The sequence below is a fragment of the Dicentrarchus labrax genome, unplaced genomic scaffold (assembly GCF_905237075.1).
Source record: "Dicentrarchus labrax unplaced genomic scaffold, dlabrax2021, whole genome shotgun sequence".
Classification (NCBI taxonomy): domain Eukaryota; kingdom Metazoa; phylum Chordata; class Actinopteri; family Moronidae; genus Dicentrarchus; species Dicentrarchus labrax.
The window spans coordinates 20,978,714-20,993,091 of record NW_026136705.1 but is presented as its reverse complement, the minus strand read 5'-3'; the positions used below and the strand labels follow the sequence as shown (position 1 = coordinate 20,993,091).

General features: G+C 38.8%; 2 protein-coding genes across 2 annotated transcripts; one reads left to right on the top strand and one right to left on the bottom strand.

The window, feature by feature from the left end:
- Positions 1-853: 853 nt before the first annotated feature.
- LOC127363655 (ras-related protein Rab-39B-like) lies at positions 854-7,981 on the bottom strand. Its single transcript, XM_051400397.1, has 4 exons — positions 7,610-7,981; positions 5,940-6,172; positions 4,220-4,490; positions 854-3,623 (listed from the first exon to the last, which is right to left on the bottom strand). The coding sequence occupies exons 2-4, from the start codon at positions 6,152-6,154 to the stop codon at positions 3,468-3,470; spliced, it is 642 nt and encodes a 213-aa protein (XP_051256357.1). The 5' UTR covers positions 6,155-6,172; positions 7,610-7,981; the 3' UTR covers positions 854-3,467.
- A 769-nt stretch (positions 7,982-8,750) lies between these two features.
- rab38c (RAB38c, member of RAS oncogene family) lies at positions 8,751-14,164 on the top strand. The gene is made up of 4 exons (XM_051400398.1): positions 8,751-9,249; positions 10,146-10,276; positions 11,789-11,926; positions 13,187-14,164. The coding sequence occupies exons 1-4, from the start codon at positions 9,057-9,059 to the stop codon at positions 13,346-13,348; spliced, it is 624 nt and encodes a 207-aa protein (XP_051256358.1). The 5' UTR covers positions 8,751-9,056; the 3' UTR covers positions 13,349-14,164.
- Positions 14,165-14,378: the final 214 nt, after the last annotated feature.

The following is a 14,378-nucleotide window of genomic DNA, read 5'->3' as shown; positions in this document are numbered from 1 at the left end:
CTCCCCTCCTGCATGAGAGTATCTCTCTAATGTGTGACTGGTCCATATTCAGTAACTGCAGTGTTTGATGGTTGGGTGCATTGTGATTTGACAATTGAGCCAAAGCAACTTGCAACAGAAAGTTCTTTCATTTTTATTATAATTATTATTATTATTATTATTATTATTGTTGGTTGGGGGGCTTTATTAGGTACAGGACATTAAAACAGCTGAAGATGAAATAGGTAAAAGAGAGCGGGGATGACATACAGTAAAAGGCCATGGGTCGGACTTGAATACAAGGACTCAGCCTTTGAAAACCGGGCACCAGTTCCACCAGGTGAGCAATCCAGGTGCCACAAATTTAATCTAAAAACCACAGAGGAAGATCATTAATAAGTAAAACCACACATAAAATATGCCACATTTAAAGTGTTACTTACAAAGCACAAGTGTGAAAGTATGTGAGTTGCCAATTTCTTTTTTTTTTTGTCAATTGACCTATCAGTTTGATTAACTAATCGTTTCAACTCTAATTGTACATACTGTTGTTGGATAGTTTTATTTTACAAGTAAATTACAACAATAATTGTAGTAAAAAGTACAATATTTGTCTCTGAAATGTAGTGTAGTATAAGTATAAAGTTGCATTAAAAGAAAATACTCAAGTTAAGTATCATCCTTATTATCATTTATCATTATTATTATTATTATTATTATTATTATTATTGCTGTTGCTGTGCCTCCCTGCCCCACCTTGAGCAAATGTACACATTACCTCCCTTCTCCACACTCTAAGACTGCCCTCTAGTGGTCACATACAGCATTACGTCAATCTGTCTGTCACTTTATGGCACAAAGAGCAGCATACATCCAATCTTTGCACAAGGCAAATCTTTATTAATGTCTCCAGGCATTTATTATTGATGACACTTGTGCTATGATAATCCCAGAGTCACAACAACATCAAACAGTCAACCTTGTCAGGGTTTGGTTTCAAAGAAATTATTTACAGGTCGTATAATGCAATACCAATGTTGTTTCCCACCACCTTACAGTTTAGATTTTAATATTCACAGGATAAACACACATTTGGAACAGGAAGTTGATTGTGTTTCTTTAGGCTTCTTTCTTCCAAAAGGCACTCGAAAGAGACACTTCCACTGCACAGTTTAAATAAATGAACTCACTTGCCATTCTTTCTTTCTATACTGTTGAATGAATTCATCAATTATAATGCTACCAATCTGATCTGAAATCCTGTAGCGGGGTTTAAATTATCCTAATTTGTTCACTTTAAGTGTTTCACATATATTTTTTGTCACTGCACGAGATATAATGTCACAAATAACAAATTATTCACTTTTTAATTCTGCTCTTCCTGATGAGTTTCCAGGTGAAGTGGCTTTTTACAGTTTATCAAAAATAAAAAATGTTTTTCTTTCTTTGGAAAATTTGAGTTAAACTGCAGGCATGCATTGTTTATAAATATGGATATGATTGAATCTATAAATGGAGGCATAAGCATTGACAAGAGATTTTGACCTGAAGGTGTCACAAACTCATAAAATCAGTTTTCCAAAAGTCTGGAGCCTGAAAGTGTTCAATATTTAATAAATACACAAGTAATTATGAAATAAATTATTTCATGAATATATTGCATAAAACTTATAAATTGTATGAATGTATAAATAATTGTTTATTTCTTGGTCACAGTTTATTTCAGAGTGTAATGTTCCTTGTCAGTGGTGGTGTCACCGGCCTCTCTTAGCTCAACAATGCTATCAAATGTAGCCAGTTAGCTCCTCAGAGAAAGACACACAACTCTGTGACGCACAGTCCGGAGCGAGCTAACAATGCTAACACTGTCTTTTCACTTTGACGCTGTGTAAAACTTTAAGCGAGGTAGCATGTGCAACCATGTTAGGCTAATACTTAAGAACTAAAAGGAGGTTTAGTTTATGTTTCTGTGATGTTTGCAGCCAACGGATTTTCGTTTTGAAATGAGAAAAACAAACAAAAAACAACAAAAAAATTTAAATAAAAAACAGAAAAAAACAAAAAAAAAGCAGCACACGTTATATTTATAGATGGTATTTTGGTTTTCTCATTTCAAAATGAAAATCTGTTGGCTGCAAAGTACACTGACTCAGTAGCAGCAACGAGACTGATTCAGGATTACTTTTACATTGTTGTTGCTCCAGCTAACTGGCTAATTCTGTTAGCAGTTGTTGAGCTGGCCTAATAGAGGCAGGCGAGTACGCGATTGGCAAAAAGTAACACCACTGTCATGAAAAGTGACATGAAATAAAATGTGCCATCATAGAAAGTGACACTAAGACTTAAAAACAGACGTTGGAAAAGGGACATTTTGAAATAAAAATTACTAAAATCAAATAAAAATTAACTCCAATAAAATAAAATTACGAAAAAACAAGATTAAGTAATATTTCATAATGATGAGATTAGTTTGAATAATTTCTTCAATCATTTGACAAATTGTTGGTTCATTTACAGTATGTATTTTACACAATTTATTCATATCATTATTTATTTTTAAATGTTTTCTTTTTATATTATTTAATATTGAACACTTTGGGCTTCCATACAAAATGCTTTAATATCTTAACTGTTCTCAGCAGTAAACCAACAGAGAGTAGTAAACATGAACCAGGTGTTTACCATATTGATAGAAATCCTTGCTATGATTAAGTTATAATGGGTATCAGTGAGCAGCTACAGCAATCATTGGTCAACCATTGAACATTTTCACAGTGCAAACTCTCTCCAGTCGTCAGCAGGTCACAGTCAGACAAACAGACACGACAGACTCAGTTTCTGAAACTTTGGTTCACTTTGGAGTTCACTTTCATCATCCTCCACTCTCTTTATGTGATAAGCCACTTGGATTTGTAGTGCAGTACAATCAGTGAAGATCTCTTTCCGTCTCATCTCTCTCACCGGATACAGGTTGCAATATATGTATGCATGAAAAGGAGGAGACTCAGTCTTGGCAACACTGATTTAGATTTAAATTAACATGAGCATAAGACACACTACACTGACAGTACCAGTGTTTAGGAGATGTGCGGCAACAACATAAGTGGCCGCTGGAGTATAACTGTACACATCGGGAATGGCCAAAAGTGCTGTAAAGCTGAAGTGTTGGTAAAAGCTGCAAAGACAGCAGGATTATTACAGTCACATGCACACAGAACAGTGAGTGGGGTTAAGATACTTCTTGTGCTTCTATGCCTGTTAGGAACATTAACAGAGTGTCTTAAGTTTGGAGCCATAAACAGGCACCTGAAAGATAAAAGACTGTCTTATACAGTGTATAGAAGTAAAGTATGTAACTGAGCAGGGGGAAATATCATAAGTCCCAAGTAACTGGCCATGTAGTGGAGCCAAGGTGAGTGAGATCTCTTACGGATGGAGTCCACTCAGGTATTACCACCTGTCACCCTACATGCTGCAGCCAGGTTGAATCAGCACAAGCATTGCCGGCTGCCCTTGGCGACCTCCTCAGAAGAGTGGACGGTGTTGGGCACGAATCCGCTCTTGACGCCCTCCCAGCCGTCCTGGATCTTGATGTCCCCGCCCCGTACCAGCTCAAAGATGTCCCTTGTCAGATCCACAAACGCCTTATGAAAAAGAAACAAAATGAAAACCAGACTGTGAAGGATCATAACTCATTTAAAATGACTCGTGGGCATACAAATTTTCATTTTGCAAAAGGGAATAGGAACGTTTTATTCTAAATCTTAACAGGAAGTTGAATTACGTTATAATAAAATGTGTGAAAACGTCATGAAAAGGTGACTTAAAAGCAAACAATTCCTTGAATATTCTCATCAACAGTAAACATCATTCTTGACAATTCCTAATTCATCTTCTAGTGCGCCATCTTAGTGTTTTATTACGTTGAGATATTGCAGGGAGAGTGTTGCTCTGCTTGTCTTGGTCCAGGTTAAGGCCCAAAAGAAATTATAATAACCCCCCAATCATTTTTGTACAGTCCCTTGCACGTGTTTCAAAGTAAATGTTACAGAAGGAACCTTTTTAAACATCAGTTTAGGGAACTGATAGCATATATTTCATACTTAGGTCACATGTTAACAACTAAACCATCTCCATGACAACTGTTAAAAATATGAACTTGGAAGCTCCATATTTGTCTTGATTAACATTACAGTCAAACGTTTAGGTGATGAAAAAATGGTTGAAGTGTCATCCACACCTTCTCCACATTGATAGCGTCTCGTGCCGATGTCTCCACGTAGCGCATCCCAAAGGCCCCTGCCAGCTTCTCTGCCTCCTGCTGGGTCACCTGACGCTGGGCCTCCAGGTCACACTTGTGACCGACCAGCAGGAAGACGATGCTGTGCGGCTGGACGTGGCTCTGGGCCTCCTCCAGCCAGTTGTGGACGTTCTGGAAGGAACGGCGGTTTGTAATGTCGAAGAGTAAGAGTCCGCCAACTGAGTTACGGTAGTAAGCTCTGGTGATAGACCTGAATAGATAGATAGATAGATAGATAGATAGATAGATAGATAGATAGATAGATAGATAGATAGATAGATAGATAGATAAAGTCAGACCATTTCTGTTTATGTGTTTTGAACTGTTGTCTTTCTTTTTCGAAGACAAAGAACACAAAGAACATTAAATGGTGTATTGTGTGTCAGGGTTGAAACTCTGGTCTTCCGCATGAAAGTCAAATGTGCTACACACCCATCTACCACCGCAACCTCTACACCCTTACTTCCTGCCTACCGCATAAACAGCACACTACTTCCTGTTTTGGTGCAGGTTGAAAATCGTGCGCTGCAGATTCATCCTATATGAATGTCATTATCAGACTTACTGGGATGCAGCTACAGGCCACTCTGAACTGTTGTGGATACTTGTGTAATCCCTTACTCAGATATAGAATTCAATAATTCATCCAAATCACAAAAAAGCATATTTAAACATGTCACATATTCATTATTGACAACATATCTCATGAAAAGACCAAAACCAACAATGCATTAGTCCATCTCTCAATATTTTCCAACTTAAAAAGGGGGAATACACATGATTTTTATTTTTAAAAAAGGCTAAATAATTTCCTAAATCAGCTTGGCACTGTAGTTTTTAATAAATGTTATTTAAACTGTAGTAAATAGTATATTGTTTTAGTGATTATTTACAGCAGCAGTACTGGACCCAAAATAAACTACAGTGCCTTTTGATTATAATGATGGGACACAGTCAGTGGTGGCAAAACTCACATTCTTTACTCAAGTAGAAGTACAGCTACAAAGAGATAAAAAAATGATGCATGTAAAAGTAGAAGTACTGATTCAACTTCTTTACTCAAGTACAAGTAAAAATATACAGACTCTGAAATGTACTCAAAGTATAAAAGTAAAAAAAACACTCTTTTGGTTTCTCTGAAGGACATTTTTACCGGTTGTTTCTGTGCAAAGGTGAACTGAAACTTCAAATAGGATCATGTCTCCCTCTCTGTTTAGTCATCATGTTACATACATGATATGCACCGGTCTTGATATTGGGAAGGCGTGCAATGATGCAGAACCAATAAGTAAATAGTCGATATTTGCCCTCAAATGCATTCAAACTAAAGAAAGAAGCCTGTTTTGTAAATGTAAGGAGTAGAAAGTACAGATATTTGCGTAAAATTGTAGGAGGTAAAAGTAAAAAGTTGTCAGAAAAATAAATACTAAAGTAAACTGAAGAAAACTACTTAAGTACCGATATGAGCCTCTGGCAACAGTGTGTGTTATAGGTGAGTTTTTAGTATCTATTGGACAACAATGGAGCTCTATATAGCACAGAGAAATAAAATAAAATCAGTAATTGATATATGTGTTGAATGTTGGTGTGGATTTGTAACAGATTTAACAATTTGTATGACTTTTGTTTCCATATTTGAAATCAACAAATATGTCTTTACCTGAACCTCTCCTGTCCTGCAGTGTCCCAGATCTGTAGTTTGATTCTTTTGCCCGGTTCGATCTCCACCAGGCGGGAGAAGAAGTCCACCCCCACTGTTGGGTCTGACACCTGGGCGAAGCGGCCCTCGGTGAACCTCCGGATCAGACACGACTTGCCGACCGTGGAGTCTCCAATGACGATCAGACGAAACTGATAAAGCCATATTGTCTCCATGTCTCACCAAAATAAAACCTGTAAGAAAACAAAGTAATTCAGTCAGCTATCCATATAAGGACTTCAAAAAGTCTTGTTTTATTTGAGCAACAATCCAAAACCCAAAGAGTTAAATTGGAGGATTTTGTTTGAAAAAGTATGAATCTCTTATCTTATTTCAGCTGTTGTCCTTCAACTAATCAATTAAGTGTTTCAACTCTAATCAATATTACTACATATTAGATTGTTTTGGTCAGATCTTATGCATCTAATCCTTTGAAGAGGAAAGTTAACAGCTAAAAAATAGCTGAAGACTGAGCTTTATGTGCTCATGATGCTTTTAAGAAAACAAAATGTGCACTCTGTCTCACAAAATATGGTCTTGTTGACCTTCGGCAGCAGTTTTCCTCCGTAACAAAACCATCCTTTAAAGTGTAGGGTAAGTGAGGAAAAATATAAAATGATGTTTCATTTGTAGATATTTTTATATACATTCTTTTGTCTCACATTTTAACAATTTTAGAGGGAAGAAAATGAAACAACGGCTTCAACACACTTTAAAGGTCCGGTGTGTAGGATTTAGAAGCATCTAGTGGTGATGCTGGCTGTGAAGTGTGTAAAAGGAAAAACTACGGTGGACGGAAAACTCGCAAAAAGCATGAAAGGCCCTATCTAGAGCCAGCGTTTTGTTTGTCTGTTCTGGGCTACTGTAGAAACATGCCGGTTCAACATGGTGGACTCCGTGGAAGCCGCGGTGTCTGTAGTTAGAAACTGCTCATTATAAGGTAACAAAAACACAACAATTCTTATTTCCAGGTGATTATACACTAATGAAAACATACATATGAATATTATATTCAATTTCTGCCAATAGATCCTCCTAAATGTTACACACTGGACCTTTAAAGCCTCCACGATCAGTGAGAACAACAACAGAATGAGACACAGATGTGTTTAAATAGATTGAAATGGACATTTAATCCACTGTGTTGACCACATGGATAATTCATGGGTTATGGCCGCCATCATAAGGAGAGAGTAACAGGCTCAGATCATCTCAGCAGTGTCCATGTGATTTACTGTTGGGTGATCTAATTTGAGGGGAGGAAGGGAGGGAGGGAGGGGAGGCCACTCCTCTCCATCTCAATAAACATTGGTGTAGTCAGCCCCCATGTGGATAGTAGGCTGGTTGCTATAACACACAATGAGACCTTGAAGCTAGCAAAATAGAAGCTTATTGAAGAGAGAGCCGATAAACATGGCTGCTGGTTGATAAAAGGATATTTGCTGCAGCTTCCCAGAAGGCCACTGGTGATACTCAGGAGATATTCCACAAAGTTTGTCAAAAATTAGGATTATATTGTTTCAACCATGAGGCCCAGCCCACTTAGCCTAATCCCAGCATGAGTATTATTTACTTTAATGATTAATAATGAGGACAACAATCAAATAAAAATCAGTAAAATAGTTACCTACCTTAAAGTTAAGAGCTCAGTACCTGTAAAAAGCAAACCCCATATCCTCGATTATGTCTTCTAAAAATGACCCTCCAGAGTAGCAGTGGTTGTGTTATTGCTAAGAGAAATAACCCGCACCAATAACATACATCCTATTAACTAGGCCTCTTGTCCACCATCAACATTGGAGCCGTTTTTTTACGGATGAAATCAGCCTGTTGGGTGTGAACACCGACAGATGAGCCGAGCTGCAGCTTAATCTGAGCAGGACTGTTGATATTTCCGAGAGGATCCGCGGATGAAATGGCAGCAGGACACAACAGCAGCATCTCTCTCTCTCACACACACACAAACACACCTCTCCTCTTCGTCCCCTCATCAGCACCATTACCGTAACTGCACACACAGCGGCGCAGCAGCAATCCTCAGGGTGCTGCTGCTGTCTTCAAAGGCTATAGGAACAAAAAAACTGTAATTACAAAGGGAGCGCACATGAATATGTTTAATCTCATTTTCTTTTATTTAGATCCTTGTTTGGTATAAAAAGCATTAAATTATTAATTAAATTAGCAACCATGTATTGCTTTCTTTATTCTAAACCAGAAAAATAAATGTTTTTTTCATCTCAGCAGTGTCTCTAACACTCAAGGAAATCAAAAATATAGGTTAGATCCCTGCAGCTATTGTCCACAGATAGTTAGCTGCTTAATTGTTTTATAGAAGAATACGATTTGAAGAGAAAACCAAGAAAAACATGAAAACGTAACCTGATTTAACAAATAATAATCTTAAAACTTTAAGATCTATTCATAGTATCCTAAACATCCACACTAATGTTTTATGGGGATGCAATGTTGTAAATACGATACAGTAAAATGCTGTTTACTTGTGCAATGTGTAATGCATAGTGACAATAATTCAACAACGTAATAACACTCAGAAAGGGGCCATTTTGTATAGTGAGTTCTACTTTTGATGTATATTTTGCATCAGAAACACTTATTTTGAATACAGGACTATTACCTCTAACAGAGTACGTGTGAACTGTGGTACTAATACGTTTATTCAAAGAAAGGTCATGAAGCCATCCAAGAAAATGCGTGACAAATTGCGAAGCAAATTTTTTTTACGAGGAGCAGTTGAATGCACCACCAGCCGCTGACAGAGCCGACAGTGAAGTGAAGGGTTTCAGACTCAGTCATGTGTGATTAAACGGGTGGACTGCAATGATCACAGGCGATCTTAACCGCAAATCTCGATGATATTGGATCATAAAACGATTTTTCTTATTGCTCTGGACGGAAGAAAATGTCCCACTAAGGAAGAAAAAAAACTGTCCTTGACTTAACTAACTTATAGTTCACAGTATTTGTTGCCATACTTGTGCAGCAGCAGCATCCTTCATACAGTTTCTATCACTCTCTCTCTCTCTCTCTCTCTCTCTCTCTCTCTGAAGAGCTGCAGCCATGCAGCAGGAGCTTTTGTTCAAAGTCCTGGTCATCGGGGACTTAGGGGTCGGAAAAACCTCCATCATCAAGCGGTACGTCCATCAGATCTTCTCCCAGCACTACCGAGCCACCATCGGGGTGGACTTCGCCCTGAAGGTGCTGCAGTGGGACAATGACACTGTGATTCGGCTCCAGCTGTGGGACATAGCAGGTCTGTTGAACTTTAACGACCCCCATAGTATACCCCCCCTGGTTTACAGACGTATTATGTGTCAGGTGATTGTTAAAACTATGCATGTAGATCAGTACTAGGATTTATTTCTCTGTAGACAGTGGAACAGTGTGTGTTTTGGGATATTTGGAAACAAAAACCTTTTGTTTCACCTTCAGCAGCTGTGAGAACCTGTAAGCTGCTTTATGGAAATAAGCTTTTTGAAATCAATCAGAGGGCAGTTTTAGTTAGGTAGGTGCATGTGGAATACATTTAGACATTATAACTATAGTATCTAGACAGTAGCTACTGCAAAACATCTGCTACTTATCAAGAAGTTTAAAAAGTCCTAAGATTCAAGTTTGCTACCAGTGCAGTAAGATTATAATGACTGGTTTTCCAACACAATCAGCTCCTTTCAAGAGTGTCAGCACAACAGAATAACACACTGCTGCACTAGAATACCAAAAAAAAAAAGACCTTTTAACTTTTTGACTTTTACTAATATACAAACAGGACTTGATAAGAGTGAAGATTTTTGCAGTGAGTAATGTGAATTCCCAGTGAGAGTGTGTGTCTGTCCACTGGATGCCTGGGTCCCTCCCTGTCATTTGAAGCCTGGCCGAGGAATGTGGATCTTGTGCCTGGCTGTGACTCAAGTGATCCCATGCCCATAATATCAGTCACATGATGGTGGCTACTGTAGAATTCACACACACACACACACACACACACACACACACACACACAAACACAGACTTCCTGTATTTGTCACTAATAAACCGTGCTGTGAGTGGATTGGATTTTACGGACTTGTTAGGAGTCTATACATAAATATGTGTGTGTGTGTGTGTGTGTGTGTGTGTGTGTGTCTGATGGCTGTCCATGCGTCCCAGGACAGGAGCGGTATGGGAACATGACTCGTGTCTATTACCGGGAGGCGGTGGGAGCGCTGATGGTGTTTGACGTGACGAGGGCCTCCACGTTTGACGCTGTGCTGAAGTGGAAGGATGATCTGGACTCCAAGGTCAGGCGTCAAGCGTTGACCATCCAATAGAGAAGCTCAAACTGAGGCCTTTCTTTCTCCCCTGTTATTCTGCCCCTTTCAGAGGTGTAAAGAAACAGCTGACCACAACCCCCACACTACAACAATTTATGATAAAGATACAGTTAACGTCAGGGTAGTGTCATTGTTATGGTTAAATGTTTATCTCACAGATACTGGACCATTCACATTTTAGTCTACATTCATTTAATAAGAATATTCAGGGACAAATTCAAAGTGAGATTACACTTAGAAAGGATTCAGGGACACGGGTATCTCACCTGGTAGAGCTGGTGCCCCATGTACCAAGGCTGAGTCCTTGCTGCAGCAGCCATAGGTGCAACTACGACCTGTGGCCCTTGCTGCATGTCACCCCTCTCTCTCTCTCTCTCTCTCTCTCTCTCTCTCTCTCTCTCCTCGCTCTTTCCTGTCACTCTTCAGCTGTCACTATCAATTAAAGGCAATTAAAAGAAATATATATATAAAAAGACAGAAAGGATTCAACCACTGTTTGAGGCAAACGTATGTGCTGACAGTTCTAAGAAACAGGACTCAAAACTAAACAGTCCCTCCAGGAAGTTGTGATCGCAACAATTAACACAAATTCAACCAATCCCGGTGAATTCTGTGCGAATTTCCAATTTTGTCTAATCGTTTTTACATACATTTGACCAACCATTGTAGTTTCCAACAAGTTTCACAAAAAGTTGAGCCATACTGCACCAAACTACTGAGGATTTTATTCTCCCTGGAACAAGTTGCCTTCAATTTTTGATGAATTATACACACACACACACAAGATGTCATTGCCAAAAAGCCTAAGAACATCGCAATAAGACTTGCAGTTTTTTAGAAAAGGTGCTGTGAAATTTTGGGCCACAAAAATAAAAAAGCTACAAAATCCTGGAGGGACTGATACAAGTAGTTGTTTGAACACTAACTGCAATGCCTAAAATTTGTGTAAGGTGACATCAATAGCCTACACACAGCAACACCTGCATGTTTTCCATCCAAACTCATCTGTGATTGTTCTGTAATGCTACTGAAAGGGAGAAAGAGGCAACAATACAACACTGGAACTGCTTAAGGTCAACCAAAGTGCGTGTCTGATGCCTCTGAAACTCTCTCTTCTCACACCTCTTTGATGTGAGAACTGGAGAGGTGTGATAATTTCTGTAAAGGTATCAATATGCTCAAAAAGAACTAGTGTGTACTACAAGTTGTATGTCATGTATGAAGGTAAAAGTGTTTGAAAACTGATCTGAACGTCCAAACTCGAAGACGGAATAAAACACAGATGTCAGAGATTGACGGAATATGTACCACACTTTAGGACAATATTTCCTGGAACCCTTTACTTTGTTCGGTTTAGAAGACAATTTGTACCTAAAGATAGATAGGCTATTTTTACAACACATCACTATTAAAAAGTAAGTTACATTATATTACAGTATGTACAACCATCATGTAACCCCGTCTTTCTTCTCTCCTAAGGTAACCCTGAACCACGGGAGGCCAGTTCCAGCTGTGCTCTTGGCCAATAAGTCCGACCAGCTGGCTTCCCAGCAGCCAAAACTTGACTCCTTCTGCAGGGAGAACGGCTTTGTTGGCTGGTTCGAGACCTCGGCAAAGGTACGAGAGGGAAGACACTGCATATGTGACACTTAAAGTTAAATTGAGTTAATATCGGCACTAATATTTACCACAAATGATTTAATATACTAGTGATTAGACAGGTTAGGCAGCTTTTTTTGATTAAAAATGCTGTTGTGTTGTATAGGGGCTTGACTTGAGGCAAATACTAAAAGATCATCATCTGCGGTATACATCATTTACACAGTCAAGTCAACTACATATTTAACGGGCTAAAATAATACCAATGATATTACAGCACACTGTGAAAAGAAATGACTCAGAAAATTACTGTGCAAACACTAAAAGTTAGAAAACATTATTTGCTGTGCTCTCAAGAGACAAATAGAGGAATGTCTGCAGTCTGGTGTGAATTAGCCTTCTGTTTTTTCCCTCCTATCCAGAGCCCGACTAATGAGTTACACACCAGGGTGCAAGTCAGAGACAGTAGCGTAGTAAGCGAACATGAAGCCTCGGCAGACAGGTCGGACAGATCAGGAACAACAGAAATAATACAGTTTCTAACAGTGTGTGACATCCTGGTTTCTCATTGGTTTAGTGTGTCAGACTGAAAAGGGAGAAAGTCAATTAAGTCAAAATCTGACTTTTTGATGTGGTGCGTTTTCCCTTCCCGCTATGGTAAGGGTTGTGTAGTGAAACATTCACTCTCTGCTATTGAAGCAAGACCTTTGCAAGAAGAAATAGCACAACATAACGCATCTTAGGAAAGAAAAACTGAATTCTGAAGCAACAAATCACGTCTCTGACACACTCGGGTTTAGTGCTACAGCCTCACTGGGTCTGATATGACTTCTGTCACACTGTGTTTCAACATGATAGATAAAGTTTGTAATGGTTTTATTGCTAAAGTAAAAGTAACGGTTTTGGCCTTAACAAGACTAAGAGTCTACAGCCATGCTGACACAGGAGCACACGTGCTAACATTTTAATGTTTACCATGTTAATTATCTTAGTTTAGCCTGTTAGCATGCTACAGCTGAGGCTTGTGCAGGTATTCTGTAGCAAACTTAACAGCAATCCAACTAATAGTTGTGTAGATGTTTCACTCTGAACCACAAAGGTCACTTTCATGGTGGTGCTAGAAGAGAAGTCAGGGAATATATAAAATAAGTAAAATTCATCAAGTGGCTGAGATATTTTACTCCAGACGAAAGTGGTGAACTGAACAACCGACAGTGGCCATCCATAAAGCCACGCCGCTGATGTTGCTACATGATTTCTTTGTCTTCTTTCCTCCAGGAAAACACAAACATCGAGGAGGCAGTGCGCTGTTTGGTCGAGCACATCCTGAACAACGAGGAGAGCCCGATGATAGAGCGAGACCCCAGCAACCTTGTCCTGTCTGGGTACACTAACACCGCAAAGGATCATCTCAACTGCTCGTCGTGTGTGAAATGGTGACTCCTGACCAGTCACAGACGACCAGGAAGTGAACAGCTGTGAGGCTACGGCCACACAGATAAGTTTGGCTCAGGGACTGTTTGTAAAAAAAAAAAAACCATCGCCTTAGCCCACAGTGAGCTTTGTACCAGTGTTCATCGGCTGTGCTCACACTGCAGGCCAACATGATGTGATTATACACTAATGAAAACATACCTGTGAAAATTAAATAACATTTCTGCCAATAGATCATCCTTTGATTTATATTTCACAACTATGGAAAACCCAAATTTATTTAATCTTTTTTTGCCATGGGAATTGTACAGTCTTATTTTATTTTATTCTTTGGTATTAAAAAGATCTTTAAAGTAATTTCATTTGCACATGAAAATTGCATTTTTTTTGTTACATTCTATGACATAACCTTAATATATTATCAATATAAACTTACAGTGGATAATATGTACAATTTTGAACTTATTTTCCTTCTCTGCTTATTATTATTATACATATATGACATTGTGCCTTTGACATTTGTCTGAACTGACAGCTCCTGACACTTTGGTCTGCAGTGTGAACACAGACATAAAAACATGAAGCTTTCTTGCATTCTTTGCACTTTTCCTCGGGCCATCATCATGCAGTCTACTATTAGGTCAGTGGACAAGAGGGAGTAAAGTCTTTAAGAGATGTGAAAACAGCTAAAACTGCAAATGCTGGAAATATCTACAGAGTCGTAAATTTTATGCATATTGTGGAGCTGATATGAGTGCTGTCTGTATTACGAGCCATCAAGGTCCTGAGGTGCATTTTTATTAAAGTTTAATCAAAATTTAATCATTTGTGTGTTTGTGACAACTATCAACACAATTACAATCATCAGCCTGTGGAGTGTATAGAGGGAAAAGATTCAGTAACACTTGAGCAGGGATGTGACGTTTGGCGTTTGTGATGAAATACACTCATTATTTTTCTGGCAGGGAGAAACGGGGAGAAACAGCTAGCCTGGCTCTGTTTGTGCAAAAAAAATAACGCCTGCCAGCACCTCTAA

What these genes read in the sequence shown, in the direction of transcription:
- rab38c (XM_051400398.1), top strand. Translation starts at nt 9,057, where the DNA reads ATGCAGCAGGAGCTTTTGTTCAAAGTCCTGGTCATCGGGGACTTAGGG. An exon ending in CCAGCTGTGGGACATAGCAG is followed by an intron (nt 9,250 to 10,145) that starts GTCTGTTGAACT and finishes CATGCGTCCCAG; the next exon opens with GACAGGAGCGGTATGGGAAC. An exon ending in GGTTCGAGACCTCGGCAAAG is followed by an intron (nt 11,927 to 13,186) that starts GTACGAGAGGGA and finishes TCTTTCCTCCAG; the next exon opens with GAAAACACAAACATCGAGGA.
- LOC127363655 (XM_051400397.1), bottom strand. Translation starts at nt 6,154, where the DNA reads ATGGAGACAATATGGCTTTATCAGTTTCGTCTGATCGTCATTGGAGAC. An exon ending in GCAGGACAGGAGAGGTTCAG is followed by an intron (nt 4,491 to 5,939) that starts GTAAAGACATAT and finishes CTATCTATTCAG; the next exon opens with GTCTATCACCAGAGCTTACT. An exon ending in ACGCTATCAATGTGGAGAAG is followed by an intron (nt 3,624 to 4,219) that starts GTGTGGATGACA and finishes CTTTTTCATAAG; the next exon opens with GCGTTTGTGGATCTGACAAG.